Raw genomic sequence first — 22,959 nt, forward strand, 5'->3', positions numbered from 1 at the left:
TCAGGGTTCTTGAAGCATATTGTTACAGCAATGGGGGACAGAGCCTTCACTGGCGTTGCCCATGGTGGTACCTGCTCTGCGGATAAACAGGGCATTTTACTATAGGCCTGTCTGCGTGCCTTTCACCAGCACCAAATTCATCCTCTTCCCTCTCTCCCTCAGAAATGTGGAGATTTTGTTTGTCGGGTAATATAAAAATGGAGGGAAAATTGCTGTTCTCTATTTGGGATGAGATTTCGTATTCATACAACTCAGAAACAATTTTAATGTTGGCAGGACACCAGATCATAAGGAAATATTCAAACCAATGCTAGACATGATTTCTAAAAGCCAAAAGCTTGTCAAATTTCCATAGTTTATACTTTCAAAAGGCTTTGATCACTTCCCTGAAGTTCTCACCAAAAAATAAAAAATAAAACAAAATAATCATCTGGTCTGAGACTTAGGAATTGAAATTTTCAGAACAAAAGTGTTTAGTTCCTGATCTTCTTCTTCTTCTTTAAGAAAGCTGAGTGAAACTGAGAGCTTAAAATGGAAGAATGGTTGGAACCTTAACTGTAGGGTCAAAACTGGGTGCATAATAGGACACCTTGGAAACCATCTATATAATACTGTAGCACTGAAAAAATTGATAAGGTATATATGTGTTTCATATACATACAGTATGCCAGTAGTGAATTTGGCCCTTAGAGACACCATCCAAATGTCAACTGGCAACAGAAAATGCTCTTGTGGGGGGACGGATTATAATTGAAATCCAGTTTATTTCACAGCTCTACTGTCAGAGTGGCTTTGTACAAATTTTGGGAAAATACCGTATAATTTTATACTCATGTCTGTGAAATATAATTAATTCATTTAAACTACAGTAGTTGGCAATGGGATTGAGGCCATATTTATTAAAGGTGAACTTCATTTTTAAAAAACCCATTAAATGTATTCCTGTAGGTTGAAAGACCCAAACAACAAAGAGAAGAGGGGGCAGTATTCTGTTTTTATTTATTTCAGCTTGCCTGAAGTAGCGAAGGGTAGACTTTGTTCTTCTATGACACTCTGGAATGCAGAATTCTTTGACATCACTGTTACTACCAGAAGGCCTCTGGAGCATGGAGCCCACCCACAGATGTGGAAATAAGTAGCTGAGAACACATTGTCTAAAGACCTTACCTCTTTCAATGCAGCCACAGCCATAAAACAGCAGCACTTGCTCTCCTAGAGCTGGCAACAGGGGGCGCCATCTACCACAAGAATTCTGTTTCAGGTCTCATTCTCCCAGCCCCTCCCTCAAACCACACCCACCTTCAACCCTGCCAGTGGGATCGGGGAAGCCAATTACATGATTATGAAACACATTGCAGAAAACCATGCTACATAACAGACAAAAAGCAGTGTACCTCAGCCCCTACGGGTGGGGTTCCACAATGCAGCAGCGCTCAATATTTTCTCTAGCACGGTCGTGAGCTATAGCTCTCTAATGAGAGCTTACGACATAAAGCTTCCTACTTAAGATATTTTTATTCACAGCAATTATTCAAGGGGGAGGGGGACAATCCTGTAAATAACAGCAGGTAAAAAAATCCATTTGGCTACAGTTAGGCAATCCAATATCCACAAAACATGAGTGCCATTTAAGAATACATAAGAACATACAGTTTGCCTAGGGCAGTGGCTCTCAACCTTTCCAGATGACTGTACCCCTTTCAGGAGTGTGATTTGTCTTGTGGACCCCCAAGTTTCACTTCACTTAAAAACTGCTCACTTACAAAATCAGACATAAAAATACAGAAGTGGCACAGCACACTATTACTGAAAAATTGTTTACTTTCTGTTTTTTACCATATAATTATAAATCAATTGGAATATAAATATTGTTCTTACATTTCAGTGTATAGTATATAGGACAAGATAAACAAGTCATTGGCTGTATGAAATTTTAGTTTATACTGACTTCGCTAGGGCTTTTTATGTAGCCTGTTGTAAAAGTAGGCAAATATCTAGATGAATTGATGTACCCCCTGGAAGACCTCTGTGTACCCCCAGGGGTACGTGTACCCGTGGTTAAGAACCACTGGCCTAGGGTACTTCTAAGAGAAGAGAATCACAGCGATATAACTGGGGAAACCATTTTTAAAAAAAATCACAGAATTCCTTCTTCAGCACAAGAAACTACAATTACCTTCAGCAGCAAAGGGGTTATTAGGTCCGGAATGTGACTGAAACATATTAAAATAATGAGGGAGACAAAGATGAGCAGCTTTTTTTATTATTATTTTAATAAGTTCATAATCTAGCTGCTTTACTGAGATGAGGCCTGAATGGGGATGCACTGATCCAGTGTAATGATTTTTATGGAAGCATCCTGCTTTGGGTTTTGCTGCTATATCAGAGTGAATCCTAGTGAATCCTAGTGAGCAGACAGGAGTTCAAAATTAAGGCCTGAATTTTGATTGCCCATGTCAGGGAGAAAATACACAGCTACTGGAAGGGAAAAAATATATAATTATTTCCACTGAAATTCAATATTTAATGTAACCAATTACGATGAAAACAATATTGACAGTGCACTTGGGAAAATGTAAAGCCATATTCCTGATCATGTTGCTTTTATGCCGTTTTGAGAATGAAGAGTACTGGGGCAGCAGGGCCTATTATTTATTATTGTTGTCATTATTTATTATTTGCATTACCATAGTGCCTAGGAGCCTAGTCATGGACCAGGACCCCACTATGCTAAGCGCTTCGCAAACATGGAACAAAAAGATGGTCCCAAATTAAGATCTCATACTGATCAAAGATAGAATAGCTAAGGTATATAGAGCATGAAGTTGTACCATTAAAGCAAAGATGGTCACAGCTTTCCATTGATTCCGGTAATGCCAAGTTGCCCTCAGGCAAGATGGTGATAACCCATACTGTCAAGAGACTAGGAAGCACTGTGAGGAGCAGTGGGTGGACGAACACAATTTACCATCTCTGCTAAGGGCATCCTAGTGCCTCAATCCAGAATAATGGGAAACAGTGGCCAATTTGAGGAGACCAGCTTAACTCATGAGTAAGGCTAAGTTTTTATCATGGATATTTTTAGTAAAAGTCATGGACAGGTTATGAGCCATAAACAAAAATTCACGGAAGCCCGTGACCTGACCCTGACTTTCACCAAAAATATCCCTGACAGAATGGGGAGGCAGGTTCAGCACCGACTGCTGCTGAGGCTCTGGGGTCCCCCACCACTGCGGTGAGTGGGAGTTCTGGGGTCCCCCCTGTGCAGTGGCTGAGCAGCTCTGAGAGAGCCCTGCCATGGACAGCAGCAGGGAGCTCTTGGGGGGTCTCCACCACCTGTGGCAAGTGGAAGCTCCGGGGTCCTCCCGCCTATGGGGGCTGAGCTGCTGTGGGGTTCCCCTTCCACAGCTGGGAGCTGCAGGGGCATTCCCCAACATGGCTGGGCAGCTGAAGAGGGTCCCCCTGCCATCTGTTGCAGCTGGGCAGCTGTGGAGTCCCCCCAACCAGGGCAGGGTTTGGGAGCTGCGGGGAGGCTGGCAGATTCCGTGACTTCCCTGACCTCTATGACATAATCGTAGCCTTATTTATGAATGTAAAAAAATTGCTTGAGCGTCTCTTTCATTACAAATTAAGCATTGGATTGGATTGGATTAGCTGCCAAGGATTTACTGTAATTTGAGCTACTGCGTCCCCATTGCATCACTAGTTCGAGCATTAGCATCACTTGAGCAGTCAAGTTTCAACTTGTCACAATATAGCTGCCCTGCCCAGTGGGTCCCCTGGGTAAACACCCGCCTCATATGTTGCTAACGCTTTTGTATGTATTGGAAAAAATTTCGGGAAGGGTTAAAGGTATGAATTTGGAACGAAAGGTTTGTTTATAGGCGGTGAAAGGCCGGAGGGGGAGGAAAGGAGAAAAGAACAGGTTAACTTGATGTTCCAGCTAAAAAAGAAGATAAGGAGCTGACTCCAGCCCAAGGCCATTGCACACACTATGCTACCTGCCAAGAAAGAAGGGGGGGAGTCCACCACCCTCCCCCCCCGACCAGCTGTGAGAAAAGAGAGTTGCTCAACAAAATTGCAAGGGCCGTGAAAAGGAGTCAAACAACAAGGTCAACGAGGGAAAAATAACCGTCTCACGGCCCTGAAGCCGATATGTTTTGGGAAAGCTGAGGAAGCTATGGAAGGCCGGTTTGAACTGTGATGTAAAGAGCATGGGGAACAAAGGTCCCTGGACGAAACGCCCCCAGAAGAACCCAGGACTTAAAACCCTCCCAAGAGCTGAAGCAAGTTGGAGATCAACAGCGGACCCTGGACGATCCATGCACGGGACAGAACTCCCGTCCAACCTTCCCCCTCTTCTTCTTACGTTACACCCAGGCTTGGCCAGCCTTGTGTAGTACGTGTGTGAATATGAAAGTGGGTTAAGGCTTGGGGCACTAACGCTTTCTTCCTTCCCCTGAGTGATGTGGGGAACCCCCAGCACTCTCCACTGTTATTTTAATATTTAATAAAGGTTTATAATTTAGTCACTTGGTGTGCTCTTTCATCTCCTCCCCTAACAATCCTGCGGACTCAGCCTAATCACCTGATGCTTCAGGCAGATTGGTAACAGAAATCTGTCACAAACTCACCCACCTGAGGGTACGTCTATACTCCCAGACCAGGTACACAGACATGTGCTAGCCGGGCTCAAGCTAGCAAACTAAAAATAGCCATATAGATGTTGCAGCTCAGGCTCTGAAGCTCACGTACCTCCCGAGGCTTGTGAGCCTGAACTGCAATGTTGACACTGCTAACTCGAGTTTAACCACTTTACATGAGCTAGAGATTTTTGCATGTGGATGGGAGACCAGTTAGGGGTAACACTCAAGTTAAAACTTGAGCTAACTGTGCTGTGAAGAGACACTTTCAGTCTCATACCATGGTATCACCTGAATAATACCTCAATGGAAGTTTTGTTGAACCTGTGTATGGCACCATAATTTTTTTACAGCTCCCCTGAAAATAATGCTTCTAAAACAAAATGCTCATAACTGAGCACAACATATTTCTGAGAAAGCAATAATACCAGCAATGTCTGCAAAAGAGTACTAGGGCTATCTTTGATATTTCTTTCTCCTGGAAGAAAGAAGTATAATGTACTGAAAATATATATCAGAACCTCATTCAGTTGTGAACAAAAGTCATTACTAAACTAATGTACGTTCAAGTCAATTAGCACAAGCTTTTTCTAGATTTTATGCAAGTAACCTATGCATACAAAAAGGCTGATGATGTTCTGAGATAGAAGAGCTATTTATGTACCTGCCAACCCTTCTCAATCTAGGTCAGGACTTGAGATCTTGAGTACTTAGTTTGGAAGCCAGACAGCCAAAGAGAACTAGTGTGTCCGGTGGCCTCAATAAAGAATTCCCTTTATTTTCATCTGTACTCTACCATACAGATCTCTATACCAACTATTCCCTCTCTATTACACAGACAGACAGACTCACTCCTCTATACAGGGCCAGCCCACAACACTTTGGCACCTCAGGTGTGGAGCTCAAATGATGCCCCCATGTCCTCTCGCTTGGGCCAAAACTTTGAAAGGTCTCAATTCTGCCTTCTTCCTGGTCTACTCCTCTCATGGTACTGCTCCGCTACCTACCCCAATAAAGGAGAACTAACAACTTAAAATGCCTTGTTCAAAAATTTTAAGTAACACTTAACTTTCAAAAGCCTGAACAGCAAATGTAACTTTTCTTCTCTGCATAGTAAACACTGGCATTTTTATCTGTTTGAATAATCAAAGTGGTGCTTTCCGTGCCTTCTTGGCTGCAAAATTTGAACTGCTTCCTGCTGAAGGTCCACAGTCTGGGCCAGCTCATGCTCTATTGAGATGGTTGCAAGACCAACCAGCCTCTCCTGTGTCACTGTGGAGCATAGATGTGTTTTTATTAACTTCAGCTTGGAGAAGCTGGTTCTCCACTGGCAACTGTTACAGGAAGTGTCAGAAGTATGCCCAGAGCAACAAAAGCATTTGGAAAGAGGTTGTCATCTTATTTGTGCATATATATTCCAGAACAGCCTTTGGAGTTGATCCTGCTGAAATGTATCCTGAAAGGGCTTTCAATTCATCAGCTAAATCACTTGCATCAATATTGCGCATGTCATCAAGTGTCAACACTGTCTCTAGTGCCCTGCATTGCTGGTATAGGTCTTCTTCAGATATAGTGAGGAGTTTTGGAATATCATACAATATCCCAAATATACTGCTGTGCTCCTTGAGGTGCCTGAAACATTCTTCAACTGACTGTACTGCACAATCTAGCACCTGGCTAAAGAATTCAACTTTGAATTGTTGTTTGGGTCTCTTATGGGATTATCCTGTGCCTCATAATCAAAATGTCTTCTTCTTCGGTGACTCTTGTATTCTTGAATGGGTGGGAAAATAGCTTCAGTGTGAAGTTCCTCTGCCAACTTCTGTGCACTCTTCAGAACATTTTGAAATCCCTCATCTGACCGGTAAGACTGTAGGTAGGACTTTGCTTTCTCCAGTTGTTCCATTGCTCCAGATATATCAAGGTCAACACCTTGGAGTCTCTTCCTTACAACATTTATTTCAAACAGTATACCATGCCACAACACTAAGCCACACAGAAATTTGAAGTTATGTATGTTTCTGTTGATTCCATTTCCCTCTGCCACTGTTCTCCCACGAACAGTTCCTGTCATAGCATTATCCTCCATAATGGCAACTATGGCATCATCTATCTTCCCAGTTTGGTGTTTGATAGGCTTTACCGCCTCCACTCGACTTTCCCATTGTGAGGCACTCAGTGGTTTCAGTGTCAGAGAGGATATTTCCAGATGTTGCTTCAAAATTTGCCATTGATGAGTTGATGCAGAGAAAAATGCTTTGAATTACATTAAAAAATTCAACAGCCTCACTAGAAGCTGATGCTGCATCACTGACCACCAAGTTCAATGAATGAGAACTGCATGGGACAAAAAAAGCTCAAGGGTTTAACTCTCGGATCCATGTCTGCACTCCTCTGTTCTTTCCTCTCAGGTTGGCACCATTATCATAGGCCTGACCTCTCATGTCAGCGATCGCAATTCCCGTATCTTCCAGCTTTTTAAGAAGCACATTTGTCATACCAGCTCCTGTAGTATCATCAATGTCAATAAATTCTAGAAAATGCTCTCTGACAGTCACCATTGCAGGGACATTTTCCCTAGGTTCTGTTGTTGTTACAAAACGCACCATTAAAGTAATTTGTTCCGTATGGCTGATGTCAAGTGTGCAGTCCAGAATAACATAAAAATAACATAATAATCTTGCTGACTTCAGATCTGCCACAATCTTCTGTTTGACTTTTGTTGCCAGGAACTGTATAATCTAATTTTGAATTGTTTTTCCAAGGTAGTGGTGTGTGTACGTTTCTTGGGTGATGACTCTTCTTAGATGCTCCTGGAGTACAGCATCAAATTCAGCCATCAGCTCCACAATTTTAAGGACTGTTTGGCACATACAGCTGATCTAAAGTGCCACGCAGTGCTGGGTTTTGGGTAGCAAGCATTCTCACAATGGCAATGAGCCTTTTTAGAACATTTTGCCAGTAAAGAGACTCTGATGCAATCTTCTCTTGATGCTGATCATCTATGGTGGCCTTTAACCTTCGTCTCATCTCAAGCTCTTTCCACCTATGGAAGGCTCTCTGGTGATTTGCTGCCTTCTCATGGCATGCCAGATTTCTAGCCCGATTTTTCCAGTCCTTTGTTCCTGTAGAACCCAATGTGGCTGGAACATTAGACTGGAAGAGTTTGCAACAAAAACAATATGCAGCATTCTGGGTTTTTGAGTACATAAGCCATGGCCTCTCCACTTTGTCACCATTGGGAATTTCACGCCAGTAATGCGTTGCATGGAAACTTCTATTTTCATTGTCTTTGGGGAACATGAAGTTTTTCCCTTGCTGTGGCCCATGCAGTACAAGGAAGTCCCTCAGGCTACTGCTCAAGTGGGTCCACAGTCCTGGATCTTCTTGACTTAAGGAATTAAATTCAGCAGCAGCTGTTTCTTGCGCCTCCACCACACTCTTCTCTGATCTACACTTTTCTTCAGGAATGTGCATGGTTACATCCATTTGAGATGGAGATATGGATGCTGCAGTAGCTGCCGGGTCACCTACACTCTGACTAACTGGAAGATCAGGCATCTCCTCACCACTCACATCCTCACTGGGGCCGGAAGGCTCACTGTGAACATGTGTGTCTATGTATCTCAGGAGAGCTCCTTCCTGCTTAGACAGAAAAGCTTCCTTTGCTTTCTTTCTTTTGCTGAATGCTGCCTTCTTTCACTCATGACTGCTGTTCTGTGCCAGCTATAGTGGCTCTCAACACTCAGCTGAAGGGGACAAATAAGCAGGCCGGTAGCAGGGCCTGCGTGAGGGAAGATATCAGCGTCTTAAGGGCCTAACTGGTTCCTACTACTTCAGTTGACTGCCTGTTCTCCTCAAGTGGGTTCAGGGAAGCAGCAGGAAACAGGAAGCTCCCTGAGAAGCTGGCGTTAATCAGTCCAGCCTCCTGGGGGTGCTAGAGAGGTACATAAGAGGCTCCTCCTCCTCTCTCTCCCTGCAGCTCCCACTGCTTTCTGTTATTCCCTTTCACCTTTTCGCCTGCCTGCCTGTTATGTCTCTTGTGCCCTCCTTCCTCCAGCACAGCACTGCACCATCTCTGTGCATCTAGAGCAGAGAGAATACATATGCACCAGCAACAGACACAATTTTCTATATTCTGGGTCCTAGTGGCGCCCCCCCACAGTCTGGCACCTGAGGCAGCCGTCTAAGTTCACCTCATGGTAAGGCCAGCCTTTCCTCTATACAGTAACTTGCTTTGAATGAAGGAAAGCATCAGCTTAGCTGGGGAAGAGCCCAGTCCTTGTGGGTGTCTCATCATACCGGCATGAGTTGTACCACATCACCCTCTCCTAACAATGCTCCTGAAAAGATCCACAAAAGGCCCTTTAATATGTAGTAAGGCGGTGGCTCTCACCCTGATCTGCAGCAAGACTCAATGTTATAACTGAAAAACATTCAGGATCCTCTCCCCGCCATCTAGACATACAAAAAGAAGACTATTCACAATCCCCAAGTTGAGAATGCATGCTAAAAGCAGAGCACAATTTCTCATTTGTTCCCTCTCTTTCTGCTAATCTTTAAGTCCCACTGCAAAACCTAAATCACTCTTGCACACACACACACAAAAATTATGAAAATCTTTGGGAAGAAACCCATAGCTGATCCAAGAGTCAAAACCAGGTGAAAATATGCAGAGGCAGACCACAAAAGATCACAAAGCACAGGCAGTGCTAGAGACAAACACCTCTGGAAGAGGTCACATTGCTACCACCTACCCATCAAAACAACAACAACAACACAACATCAAAAATTAAACTACTTAAATTACTGGTCTGGCACATACATTTGAGAGACTAGAACCAGAAATAGAGGAGATTATAAACTTACAGATGTTGTCCGAGCTACGGAAAAGATGGAAGAAAGGACCACCATGACTTGAGAAGGGGACTTGAGAAGGATTGAGTTGTCTAATCAGCTGAGTGGGAATCAGAAAAATCCAAAGAAAAATGCTCAAGGAGAAAACAGTGGACCTGAGAAAATAATAAAATAAAATGCAGTGAATTTTTTTAGGCATTCAAACATGCAAAATAGCATCCCTATAAAGCACTGAAAGGGCCCACCATGATGCTGGGACCACAAGAAACAGCATATTATGTGCAGTAATTAGAAAATTCCAAACCTTTGGGGAACAGGAAAAAGTGTTACATGTCTCTGGAGAGACTAGGGGTTGGGTGGTGGGGAAAAAGCTGATAATGGATGTTTCATTATCAAGATTGCTTGGCCAATATTCAAAAAAGACATGCAGAATCCACACAGGTGAGACAGCGCTACATATTGGACATCAGTTTTATTTTAGGATAGTCTACTATTATACAGGGTCATCTATCAAGTCAGAGCACAGCAGGAGCAGAGGAGATTCTGAGAAATTCCCCCCAGACTACAAGCAACAATACTTCTAAATGTTAGAGAGACACGGGTGAAAGTAAGTTAGAGGACTTACCGGTATGCCGGAGTCCTGAGCAGGGGGCATGGCCTCAACTAGAAGAGGCATGGCCTTAACCGGAAGACGCAGGGCCTTAAATCCCCAGGCCCTTTAAATCTTGATTTAAAGGGCCAGGGCTCCAGCTGCGGTAGTGGCAGCTGGGAGCCTGGGGCCCTTTAAATCACTCCCGAGCTACCAGCTGCAGAGGTGGCTGGGAACCCTGGGGCTCAGGGGTGATTTAAAGGGCCCAGAGCTCCAGCTGTCACTACCGCAAAGGAGCCCTGGGCCCTTTAAATCACTGAGGAGCCCTGGGGGATCCCGGCTGCCACCGCTACCCCGGGGCTCTGGCAGAGCTTTAAAGGACCTGGGGCTCTGCTGTGGTAGCGGGTGCCGGAGCCCCGAGCCCTTTAAATCCCCACCTGAGCCCTGCTGGCCGAGCCCTGGGGTAGCGGCGGCCAGGCTCTGTCGGGATTTAAAGGGCCCCGGGCTCCAGCCGCCGCTACCCCAGGGCTTCAGCAGCAGGGCTCCGGCGGGGATTTAAAGGCCCGGGGCGGTAGCGGCAGCTGGAGCTCCGGGGCCCTTTAAATCACCACCAGAGCCCCCCACCCCTACCCCAGGGCTCGGGCAGCAGGGCTCAGGCGGGGATTTAAAGGGCCCCGGGGGGGTAGCAGCAGCTGGAGCTCTGGGGTCCTTTAAATCACCACCTGAGCCCTGCTGCCCGAGCCCTGGGGTAGCGGCGATGGGGATTTAAAGGGCTGGGGCGGTAGCGGGGGCTGGAGCTCCGGGGCCCTTTAAATTCCCGCCAGAGCCCCGTCGCAGCTACCCCAGGGTTTCGGCAGCAGCACTCAGGTGGAGATTCAAAGGGCCAGGGCAATAGCAGCGGCTGGAGCTCCGGAGCCCTTTAAATCCTCGCTGCAGCCCGGCCGCCACTATCCCAGGGCTTTAAATTGCTGTCTGGGAAAGCTGGTCCCGGTAAGGCGCACTGGCTCTTACTGGTACACCGTACCGGGGCGTACCAGCTTACTTTTACCTCTGGAGAAACACCAGGAGATTACACATACCTGTCTGGCATCCTCATGTGCTACAGTTACAAGTAACCTCTAACATTACTATCGGTAGAGGAAACAGGAAGGATGGAAATCTCATTTGACGACTTTGTGAATAGTCAATTTCAGTGTTTCCTAGAGCTGGGTGAAAATTTTCTGCTACATAGTTAATTCACCAAAAATGTGTTTTGGGTTAAATTCAGAAAATAGTTTTGGCTGACTCAAAACTGAAAACAACAATTTCACAAACATCAAAATGGTCTGGCTTGACATTTTCAAAATGTAATGTTTTGACCTTTTGTTTCAAAACAACGTTTTGTTTTGAAATTTAGATTTGTTTTTTTTTTTAAAGATTTAAAAAACACCCAAAACCTGACAAAACAAAAACCTAAAACAATAAAACTGTTTCAGGTCAAATGAAACATTTACTTCCATCTGAAACATACATTTTTTTCTTTTTATGTTTCAGTGAGAAAAATCAAAACATTTCCATTTTGATTGGAAACAGATTTTTTTTTTTTTTTGGTTCAGCCACCAAACCGAAAAAAATTGTTTTTTCATCAGCTCTACTATTTTCTGTCTCCTTGGCTCATTCCTTTTATTTGTGTGGGCCTTTCACAAAGAACTAGGGGGAAACACTTTGAAAAGTAGGAAATGTGATTTTACAACAATTTAGAGACAGGTGGATCATCTGAAACCACTTTTTTAATGGCTAGATAGATGATGCCCTTTTAAAGACATAAAATAGCAGATCAATTTAATTTTATGTAATATACAGGATATACTTACCAGCAATGGACTGACAAAAAGGAGGAAAACAGCTACTTACCTACAAAGAAAGCAAAAAGTTAAACGCATGTTGCATTTCATAAAATACAGGAGTGAATGTAGTTTATGGCATTTGATTACACAGATCTACTTTTAAATCACATGCAGCATGAAAAGTAACACATGCTCAGAATGGGATGCAAGGATGGAGCAACCCGGTACTTAACACAAGAAGAACATGATCAATTACAAGGCGCTGGGTTGGGTACCATGATGGAATGTACAGAGTCTTCACTGTCCCATGGGAGACCCTGATTGACATGATTTATGTTGCCCCTAAAAGAAGGGCCCTCCAAACCAAACAGTAGGATGGAGAGTTTGGGATTAAACTCAGCGGTGGGTTCAAGACTGGGTTTCTCAACTCCCATCTCAAACATATCCTTGAGCTGAGGGTAACTGAGCAAACCTTAGGTTTCTTACCTGCACTCGAGGTAATGAAGCTGAATATTGGTACATTTAGAGCCTTAAAGAGCCTGCCCAGAAAGCCAGGACACCGCGTCCTGGAGACACAAGAAGAGCACCCTGTTCAGACTATACGCTTTGGCATGTAAAGACTGATCAGCTACATGAAGCGGATGGCCAAAGAATTTTATTTTGGCTGTACCAAGAAAACTTGTAAATAAACCCTGAGACCCCAGAGAGGGTTTCTTTGCTTAATTTTGCTTTCTTAGCCTGTGGCTCCGGCCGAGTCTGAGTCTAGCTTGGCAGACCCTGGTCCTGCCTTGGGCAACTTTATTTTTCCATGTGTAATAATAGAGGCATGGCTGTGTTCTGACTCTCACAAAATCCCCCACAAAAAAGGCACAAAAGCTAGAACTTGGTAGTAGCGCAAAATAATTTAAATGATTTGCCCCTGCTGCTTTCTAGTATATATAAGAACATAAGAATGGCCATAGTGGGTCAGACCAAAGGTCCATCCAGCCCAGTATCCTGTCTACCGACAGTGGCCAATGCCAGGTGTCCCAGAGGGAGTGAACCTAACAGATAATGATCTAGTGATCTCTCTCCTGCCATCCATCTCCATCCTCTGACAAACAGAGGCTAGGGACACCATTCCTTACCCATCCTGGCTAATAGCCATTAATGGACTTAACCTCCATGAATTTATCCAGTTCTCTTTTAAACCCTGTTATAGTCCTAGCCTTCACAACCTCCTCAGGCAAGGAGTTCCACAGGTTGACTGTGCGCTGAGTGAAGAACTACTTCCTTTTATTTGTTTTAAACTTGCTGCCCATTCATTTCATTTGGAGGCCCTAGTTCTTATATTATGGGAACAAGTAAATAACTTTTCCTTATTCACTTTCTCCACACCACTCATGATTTTATAGACCTCTATCATATCCCCCCTTAGTCTCCTCTTTTCCAAGCTGAAAAGTCCTAGCCTTTTTAATCTCTCCTCATATGGGACCCGTTCCAAACCCCTAATCATTTTAGTTGCCCTTTTCTGAACCTTTTCTAATGCCAGTATATTTTTTTTTGAGATGAGGGGACCACAGCTGTACACAGTATTCAAGATGTGGGCATGCCATGGATTTATATAAGGGCAATAAGATATTCTCAGTCTTATTCTCTATCCCTTTTTTAATGATTCCTAACATCCCATTTGCTTTTTTGACTGCCGCTGCACACTGCGTGGATGTCTTCAGAGAACTATCCACGATGACTCCAAGATCTTTCTCCTGATTAGTTGTACCTAAATTAGCCCCCATCATATTGTATGTATAATTGGGGTTATTTTTTTCCAATGTGCATTACTTTACATTTATCCACATTAAATTTCATTTGCCATTTTGTTGCCCAGTCACTTAGTTTTGTGAGATCTTTTTGAAGTTCTTCACAGATTGCTTTGGTCTTAACTATCTTGAGCAGTTTAGTATCATCTGCAAACTTTGCCACCTTGCTGTTTACCCCTTTCTCCAGATCATTTAGGAATAGGTTGAATAGGATTGGTCCTAGGACTGACCCTTGGGGAACACCACTAGTTACCCCTCTCCATTCAGAAAATTTACCATTTATTCATACCCTTTGTTCCCTGTCTTTTAACCAGTTCTCAGTCCATGAAAGGATCTTCCCTCTTATCCCATGACAACTTAATTTAAGTAAGTGCCTTTGGTGAGGGACCTTGTCAAAGGCTTTCTGGAAATCTAAGTACACTATGTCCACTGGATCCCCCTTGTCCACATGTTTGTTGACCCCCTCAAAGAACTCTAATAGATTAGTAAGACATGATCTCCCTTTACAGAAACCATGTTGACTTTTGCACAACAATTTATGTTCTTCTACGTGTCTGATAATTTTATTCTTTACTATTGTTTCAACTAAATTGCCCGGTACTGACGTTAGACTTGCCGGTCTGTAATTACCAGGATCACCTCTAGAGCCCTTCTTAAATACTGACGTTACATTAGCTATCTTCCAGTCACTGGGTACAGTAGCTGATTTAAAGGACAGGTTACAAACCATAGTTAATAGTTCCCCAATTTCACATTTGAGTTCTTTCAGAACTCTTGGGTGAATGCCATATGCAGAGAATTTTGGTAATAAAACTTTAACAAAAAAGAGGATCATTTCCTGATCTTGAGTCTATATTGGAAATTTCACCTTTCAGACAGTTCCCAGGGCCACCTCCTCCAAAGCAGAAAACATCCAACATCAAAGACTAGAGAACAAACTAAAATACTTAGCAACTTCACTGAGCAGGTATATGAGAAAGGGAGGATTTTCACACCAAGAGACCTCACTTCTCATTGACAGGCTTCAAGAACAGCTTACTTTTAAGTGTCCAGAAACTGGGTCAAGCAGATTTTATCCTCAAAACACAAGGCGTATTGTAAGGAGGGAGCAGGCATCTGTGTATTTAGTACTAGCCTCTCTAATAAAGAAATTTTAACTTTAGAGAGGTAGATACTAACGAATTACTTTACAGCACCCAAAAGTGTGCTCAAGGTTTCACAGAACAAACAAGACTTGATCCTTGCCTCAAGAGCTACAGACTGAGTTCAGACATGATGCAATGAAGGGGTACCAAAACATTAAGCAGGGGCCTGGGAGAGGAAGAACAAGAGTGACCAATACAGTTATGGGTGTGTGTGGTAAAAGCTAGGGCATGGCACACGAAAGCAAAAATAAATATTTTCTCATTAAAAATTAAACGCCTTTGTTGACTCATTTCTTCCAGGCACTGTAGTAGAAATGGCTCTCAAACAGAAATTTGAAAGAGCAGAGGCCTTACAAAGCAGAACCCTGATCCTGCAAAGTCATATGCACATGCTTCCTGTTATGCACTGTGAGTAGCAGTCTCTGTCATCATGTAAAGTGAAGCACATGCATAAGTTTTTGCAGGACTGGGGCCCAGTTGAGAAAGAGGGTTGCAGATTGTGTAGAAAAATAGCCCAGAGTCAGTTGTGGGAAAAGCAAACAATTCGGGGCATCAACGGTTCTCGGTGTTCTATCTTTTAAATGCATCACTATAAATAAAGCACAAGAATATTTAAGTCAAAACAAAGACAGTGTCTTGTCTTCCATATTATGGAAGGTAATTCTGAGAGAAGACAGCTATGTATTTTTCTCTTTATAAAACAAACATAATATGAAGAAACCACACAGACATGGTGGCATTCAATTAACCATGTTTACTGAATATATAGGACACACAAGGACTTGTTACCTATACACAGGTGCAGTTGGATACTGGCAGTTGCTAAAACAGAGTGTTAGGATATAGATATTCAGGTCTGTCTGTAAAGGCCTATACTCTAAGAATTTAGGTGTATTCTTATTGCTTGGCTAGTGATAGAGGTATAAAAGAAAGAATCAAAATCACTGTCTGCCGGTGTAAGGGCCTTCTCTTACTGTGACAGTTTGTGGCCCTGTGCTTAGGCTCAGGCCTTTGGCTAAGCAGCAGAGGCAGCCATAAGCTGGGAAGCGAACGGTCACATCCTCGCATTCCAAACTAGTCACATTGAAATAAGGTGCTATTGGGCTGTTAGGCACTATCAGGACAGGATTGTATTCCTATCACCTCCAGAGAAAGGGAAGTGCCTAGAAAATGTAAAAGGAAACTTAGTTTGATAGCATCCTGTCTGGCAAGAACTCACTTATTAATAGCTGGGATGTGGAATCCTCACTTCTGTATTGTTTTGTCATTATAGTTCCCACTTTGCTATTGTTTGTCTGTATAATCTCTGTCTGGTTCTGTGATTGTTCCTGTCTGCTGTATAATTAATTTTGCTGGGTGTAAACTAATTAAGGTGGTGGGATATAATTGGTTACATAATCATGTTACAATATGTTAGGATTGGTTAGTTAAATTTCAGGAAAATGATTGGTTAAGGTATAGCTAAGCAGAACTCAAGTTTTACTATATAATCTGTAGTCAATGAGGAAGTGGGGGTGGGCATGGGCACGTGTGTGGGGGGGAGATGGGAACAGGGAATGGGGGTAAGAAAATTGGAATCATGTTTTGCTAAAGGGGGAAATGGGAACAGGGAATGGGAGTAAGGAAGTTGGAATCATGTTTGGCTAAGGGTAGGAATGGGAACAGGGACACAGGCGTAAGGCTCTGTGGTGTCAGAGCTGGGAAGGAGGATAGTAAGGAAGGAAACTGGAATCATGCTTGCTGGAAGTTCACCCCAATAAACATCGAATTGTTTGCACCTTTGGACTTCGGGTATTGTTGCTCTCTGTTCATGTGAGAAGGACCAGGGAAGTAAGTGGGTGAAGGAATAAGCCCTCTAACACAGAGAACACACTGAGTGCCGCTAGAGAAGGATCCCAAACTATTTAAAGGGTACTACCCTACTGCTGCACACTATAGAGCCATAATCTCTTCCCCCCCCCCCTTAGGAAAAAGTAAAAATCAGACACCTAGAAATGTAGGGCTGGAAGGGACCTTGAGAAGTAATCAATTCCAGCCCCTTGCATTGAGGCAGGACCCAGTACACCAGAGGTGGGCAAACTATGGCCCACGGGACCGTCCTGCCTGGCCTTGAGCTCCTGGCCAGGGAGGCTAAACCCCAGCCCCTCCACCGCTGTTCCCCCTCCCCTGCAGCCTCAGCTCACTGTGCTGCCCGTGCTCTGGTGCGCCGCTCCTGCCGGGTAGCGCAGCGGTGTGGCTGCGAGCTCCTGCCACTCTGAGCAGCATGGTAAGGGGGCGGGGAGTTGTATAAAGGGCAGGGGGTCCTGGAGGCCAGTCAGGGGACAAGGAGCAGGGGGCGGTTGGATGGGGCAGAGGTTTGGGTGGGGGGCAGAAATGGTCAGGGGATGGGGAACAGGGCAGGGGGGTTGGATAGGGGTGGGAGTCCCAGGGGGCCTGTCAGGGGTGTGGATATGGGTCGGGGGGGGGCAATCAGGGGACAGGGAGCAGAGGGGGTTGGATAGGGGCTGGGGCCCTCAGGGGGCAGTTTGCAGCGTGGGGTCCCAGGAGGGGGCGGTCAGGGGACAAGGAGCAGGGGGGGTTGGATGGCTCAGGGGTTCTCAGAGCGGCAGTCAGGGGGTGGGAAGTGGGAGGGGGAGGATAGGGTGCGGGGGCCAGGCTGTTTGGGGAGGCACAGCCTTCCCTACCCGGCCCTCCATACAATTTCACACCCTGATGTGGTCCTCAGGCCAAAAAGTTTGCCCACCCCTGCAGTACACGTAGACTATCTTTGACAGGTGTTTGTCCAACCTGTGCTCCAAACTAAGAAAACACTGACAATCCTAATACAAAAATGTTAAAATTGCTTAGCCTTAAGAAAGCCTTAAGATGCAATAATGTTTCAGAAGCCAAGTTATAATGATTGTTTTGTGAAAGATAACTAGCATGAGCCTGATAAAAGGTCTGGGAGAATACTAAGTAGTAGAATATTGAATAGCTGAATAAACAACTGCAAAGATAGAGTACAAACTAATGTAAAAGGTACTTTTAAAAGATACTTGATTGTTTTCAGAAACACTGCAAAGCACCAAAGTTCATACTTCTCCTTTTTGGATAAACTAACCTTAGAACAAACTACACAGAAAAACCAACAATATCCTATTGGATTTAAATTACCTAAGCTTCAGTGAAGCTCGAGAGGAAACACTGAATGAAAATATTACCATAAAGGAGATTAAATCAGCACTACATTCTTTAAAAGCAGGAAAATCACTCAACCCTGTTGGCTTTACAACTGATTACTGCAAAACTTTCACTGATCAACTCAGCCTGACTCTTATTAGATAACATTTCACTACAGCTTAAAATCAGAAATAATCTCTGATGTGCAGCCCAAATAAAACTGGGAAAGGCTCCATATCTGTGTTCTTCAGAGAAGTCAATTTTGTTAGTCAGTTGTGGTGCAAAAGTAAGAGCCGAAAGTTTGGTCTAGGTTCTCTCTAGATTGATGGCTATAAACCAAATAGGCTTTATTACATACACAAAGCCTCTAGTGATGTAAGGAGATTATTTCATGTAATACATTATTCACATGATGACATACCATGCTGAAATTAAGTACTTGTGACACTTAGAGACTAACCAATTTATCTGAGCATAAGCTGTAGCTCACGAAAGCTTATGCTCAAATAAATGGGTTAGTCTCTAAGGTGCCACAAGTCCTCCTTTTCTTTTTGCGAATACAGACTAACACGGCTGTTACTCTGAAACCTGTCATGCTGAAATTATCTCCATGGATGCCAAAAAAAGGTTTTTGACTGCTGTTATGGCCTGGGAACTAAGCTGAACAATACTATTAAATCAATGGTGTGGGGATTTCAAAATATATGAGTATGGTTTGCTATCCTCCGACTGAAAGCATCCCTTTGTGGCTGTGGAGGCAGGATCAGGATTTCCCCTTCAGATTCTGGCGGTGCAAATGCACCATTCCATGGAACAGAGGCACCTCCTATGGGGCAACTACAAAACTGCACCTCAAGTGGCTCACTACAGCAACCTGATACCCCCAAGGAATTATTTAAATGACTCTTTTGACTCTTAAATTATAAATCCCTTTCCAGCAAACTGAAATACAATACACAGAATGATTTACACAGAGCTGAGGAAAAGCATTTCCCAGTCCCAAGAAATGAGCAAAAGTTACACTTTTACTAGGTTCAGAAAAAACACAGGCTTTTCACCTGGTTTTGAGGAAGGCACTAACTTGCTGCACGGCCAACCAGAGGAGCACCTGATGTATTCAGCTGAATGGGGTTGCCAGATGTAGGGTACTTACAGTTGCCAACTTTGTAATATTTAAAAACCGGACACTTCAGCAGGAGTGCCAGAACCCCCTGCCCTGCCTCTTCCCCCTGAGGCTCCATCTCCACCCCACCCCTGCCCCCAAAGCCCACCCCCATTCACACCTCTTCCCCTCTCCCCTCTTGACCCCAGGTCAGGAGGGACTTGCCTGCGGAGCCAGGGCTGGGAGCTGCAGCTGCCTGACTCAGGTAGGAGGCAGCCCTGGCTGAGCAGGGGCTGGTGATGGCCCAGCGCCTCCCCGGCACGCAGTAACCAGACTTTTGGTGTCTGCTGAATAGATCTGACTGGACACTGTCAGGTCCCCTTTTCAACCTGCACTTGCAGTCAGTATGCTAGAGCTCATTTGTCACCCACAAAAATCAGGATGTCTCCTTAAGTTTTTAATAGACACTGAAAGCTGACATCTTCAGTTGTTAACCTCACAGAAGTTGGCTTCCGGCTTTCCACACACACGAGTTAATGAAGTTAACACCGTCACTGCCTAACAATATGAAAAGAAAAGGATGCACTTCTACTTGCACTGCATTGCCTATTTAAAGAGATGCTTTCTCTGTGTGAGCACATGACCCTGAAAATCTCATGCAAAACTCCCATTGACTTCAATGGTTGTACTGACTAAGGTTCTGTAGATTTGGGCCTCTACTGAAAATCTCTGATTAAAAACTATCCCTTCTTTAAGCCTGTGTGGGACACAATAATCTGTACATTTAATGGAAGAATCTCTTAGGCAATAACTAGGAGCAGTACCTAAAAAAAAAAAAAAAAAAAAAAAAAAAGTTAAGGCTAAACAGTCCTATGGCCCAGTAGTATAAAGAAGCTCCAAGAAGATGTAGCTGGACAAATGAAGGAAGGGATCCCTGCACCTTGACCTCAATCTATGGACTATCAGTTGCAAAATCAGGACCTTAGATTGTAAACTCTTCCTGGCAGGAACATTGTCTTCATTCTTCCCTGTAAACCACTTACCATTCTTTAAGCACTATGGCTCCCATTCAGGAAGGTAATCAAGCACAGGCCTAACTTTAAGTATGGTAGTAAACTGTGAATTCAGTGGGAATCCTCATTCAGAGCCTGATCCAAAGCCTACTGACATGAATAATCCACTTTTAATTGGGCATTGGATCAAGCTTCCATTGCGTTAAGGTCAGGTCTGTGATTAAGTATCTTATTTAACTGGGATCTATACAAACAAATATTAATGCTAACAGTACAGTAAACACAGTAAAGGTTTGTTTCCCACAACATTTAAAAACTCCTATTAACGCTAGAAATATTTTTTTAACTTTCCTACCCTAATGTCTGACTTCATCTGCACAGCTCTCAGTTTTCTTGCGATATTTACATTACAATACTAATTTTAATACTGTACTTCAATGATTGCCTCATCTGATCTGCTATATGAAATCTGGCATCCCTTCTCCCTATTCACAGTGTTCTCCTTCACTGAAAAATGCCATCAGTGTCAGGATGAAAGCACTTACATGAAAGCAGCAACATCTCTGATCTCATTGTTTTCACCTGATCTCAGTCTCCCTGCAACAGCTCCATGTTTAATTTTCCTGATTTCCTGTTCTCCAAACATCTAATAGCTTAATCAACATTAAAAGTTAGCGTTGCCAAACAAATAAGAAACTGCTGGGATTACTCCTACAATTAAAGAAGGAAATATTTGTGATAGCTATGTGGCAAATACTCCCCCCCCCCCCCTTTTTTTTTTTTTTTTTTACTTCTAGGTCTACTACCCTGTTTTTAGAGTAGCAGCCGTGTTAGTCTGTATTCGCAAAAAGAAAAGGAGGACTTGTGGCACCTTAGAGACTAACAAATTTATTTGAGCATAAGCTTTTGTGAGCTACAGCTCACTTCATCGGATACATTCAGTGGAAAATACAGTAGGGGGATTTTATATACACAGAAAACATGAAACAATGGGTGTTACCATTCACACTGTAAGGACAAAGAAAAGGAGTACTTGTGGCACCTTAGAGACTAACCAATTTATTAGAGCATAAGCTTTCGTGAGCTACAGCTCACTTCCTCAGATGCATCTGAGGAAGTGAGCTGTAGCTCACGAAAGCTTATGCTCTAATAAATTGGTTAGTCTCTAAGGTGCCACAAGTACTCCTTTTCTTTTTGCGAATACAGACTAACACGGCTGTTACTCTGAAAACTGTAAGGACAGTAATCACTTAAGTTGAGCTATTACCAGCAGGAGAGCGGGGGTGTGTGTGTGTGTGTGTGTGTGGAACCTTTTGTAGTGATAATCAAGGTGGGCCATTTCCAGCAGTTGACAAGAAAGTCTGAGGAACAGTGTGGGGGTGGGGGTGGAATAAACAAGGGGAAATAGTTTTACTTTGTGTAATGACTGAGAGACTGGGAGTGGATGGGTCATTACACAAAGTAAAACTATTTCCCCTTGTTTATTCCACCCCCACCCCCACACTGTTCCTCAGACTTTCTTGTCAACTGCTGGAAATGGCCCACCTTGATTATCACTACAAAAGGTCGGTGTGTCGTTTCCCCCCCCCCCCCCCCGGGCTCTCCTGCTGGTAATAGCTCAACTTACCTGATCACTCTCCTTACAGTGTGTATGGTAAAACCCATTGTTTCATGTTCTCTGTGTATATAAATCTCCCCGCTGTATTTTCCACTGAATGCATCCAATGAAGTGAGCTGTAGCTCACGAAAGCTTATGCCCAAATAAATTGGTTCGTCTCTAAGGTGCCACAAGTCCTCCTTACCCTGTTTTCATCATGTTCTTGGATAATTTAATAGCGTTTCTCCATAAACTTGTTCAGAGTCTGAGCTCTGGCTGCCTCTTCATTTTTCTAATTATATCAGGTTGCTCAATATTTCCCAAGCTTTGTCTTGCTGATTGATAACGTGGGTTGGAGTAAGTCGCGCATCCCAATGAGTAGTTTCAGCAATTGATGATTTCGTCTGGCTGGCAGAGACTCCGAGCGTGCGCCTTTTCTAAAGAGTCAGCTTTGCCAGTACTACCTTTGGCACTGTAGATCAATCAGCAGGCTCCCCAACACTCCCAGAGTGAAAAGTGCAGGAATATTGAGATTCACTGAACAGACGAGGCGAAAGAGAGGAATAAATTCATCCAGCGTACAACTCCAGTAAATTCCTCAGGTACACCAACAATGAATTTGGTCCAGATATTTTAACTGAAAATATCCAGAAGCAGGTCTGCGCTACAAATTTACATCAGCACAGCTGCACCAATTCAGCTACACTGCTGTAGCATGACTGGTGGAGATGCTCTAAGCCAAAAGAAGAGAGCTCTCCCATCGGCTAACACCACCACTTTGTGAGAGGCAGAAGCTCTCCCACTGACATAGCGCTGTCTACATGGGGAGGTTAAGGTCGGTATAACGACGTCACTCACGGGTGTGAATTTTTCACATCCCTAAGCGACGTACTCATACCGAAGCAAGCATGCTGTGTAGACACACTTTTGATACACTTTAGTCACAGGTTGTGCTTGGCCCCTCCCAATGCAAACTTAAGTCTATTTCTCAAATCTGTCAGACATCCTCTTTTGTGAACAGTCAGCTTCTGTTTCTCTTTTAGCAGCATATACCTCTTCTGTCAAACCATTATGCATGCCATCTCTTATTTTCTACCCTCCTCTTTTGTTTTATATATATATATATATGAAAATGTTCTTTTGCAACCTCTTCTTCCATCTATTCATTCTCCATTTCTCCCTTCCCTCTTCAAAAAAAATATTTGAAACATCACTCTAATATTTCTTTT

General features: G+C 43.7%; 1 protein-coding gene across 6 annotated transcripts in view; it reads right to left on the reverse strand.

Annotated features, from left to right (window-relative positions):
- Positions 1 to 22,959, reverse strand: part of SMYD3 (SET and MYND domain containing 3) — a 658,827-nt gene that overhangs the window by 279,144 nt on the left and 356,724 nt on the right. Inside the window, exon 1 of one of the 6 annotated variants that reach the window (XM_073338297.2) lies at positions 9,513 to 9,634. The exons of the other annotated variants lie outside the window; for them this stretch is intronic. Coding sequence (XP_073194398.1) covers positions 9,513 to 9,557 — 45 coding nt within the window. The 5' untranslated portion in view covers positions 9,558 to 9,634. Of the gene's footprint in view, positions 1 to 9,512; positions 9,635 to 22,959 lie in introns of those variants that run through there. 6 annotated transcript variants of the gene reach the window in all.

The sequence above is a fragment of the Lepidochelys kempii genome, chromosome 3, assembly GCF_965140285.1.
Source record: "Lepidochelys kempii isolate rLepKem1 chromosome 3, rLepKem1.hap1, whole genome shotgun sequence".
Lineage (NCBI taxonomy): Eukaryota > Metazoa > Chordata > Testudines > Cheloniidae > Lepidochelys > Lepidochelys kempii.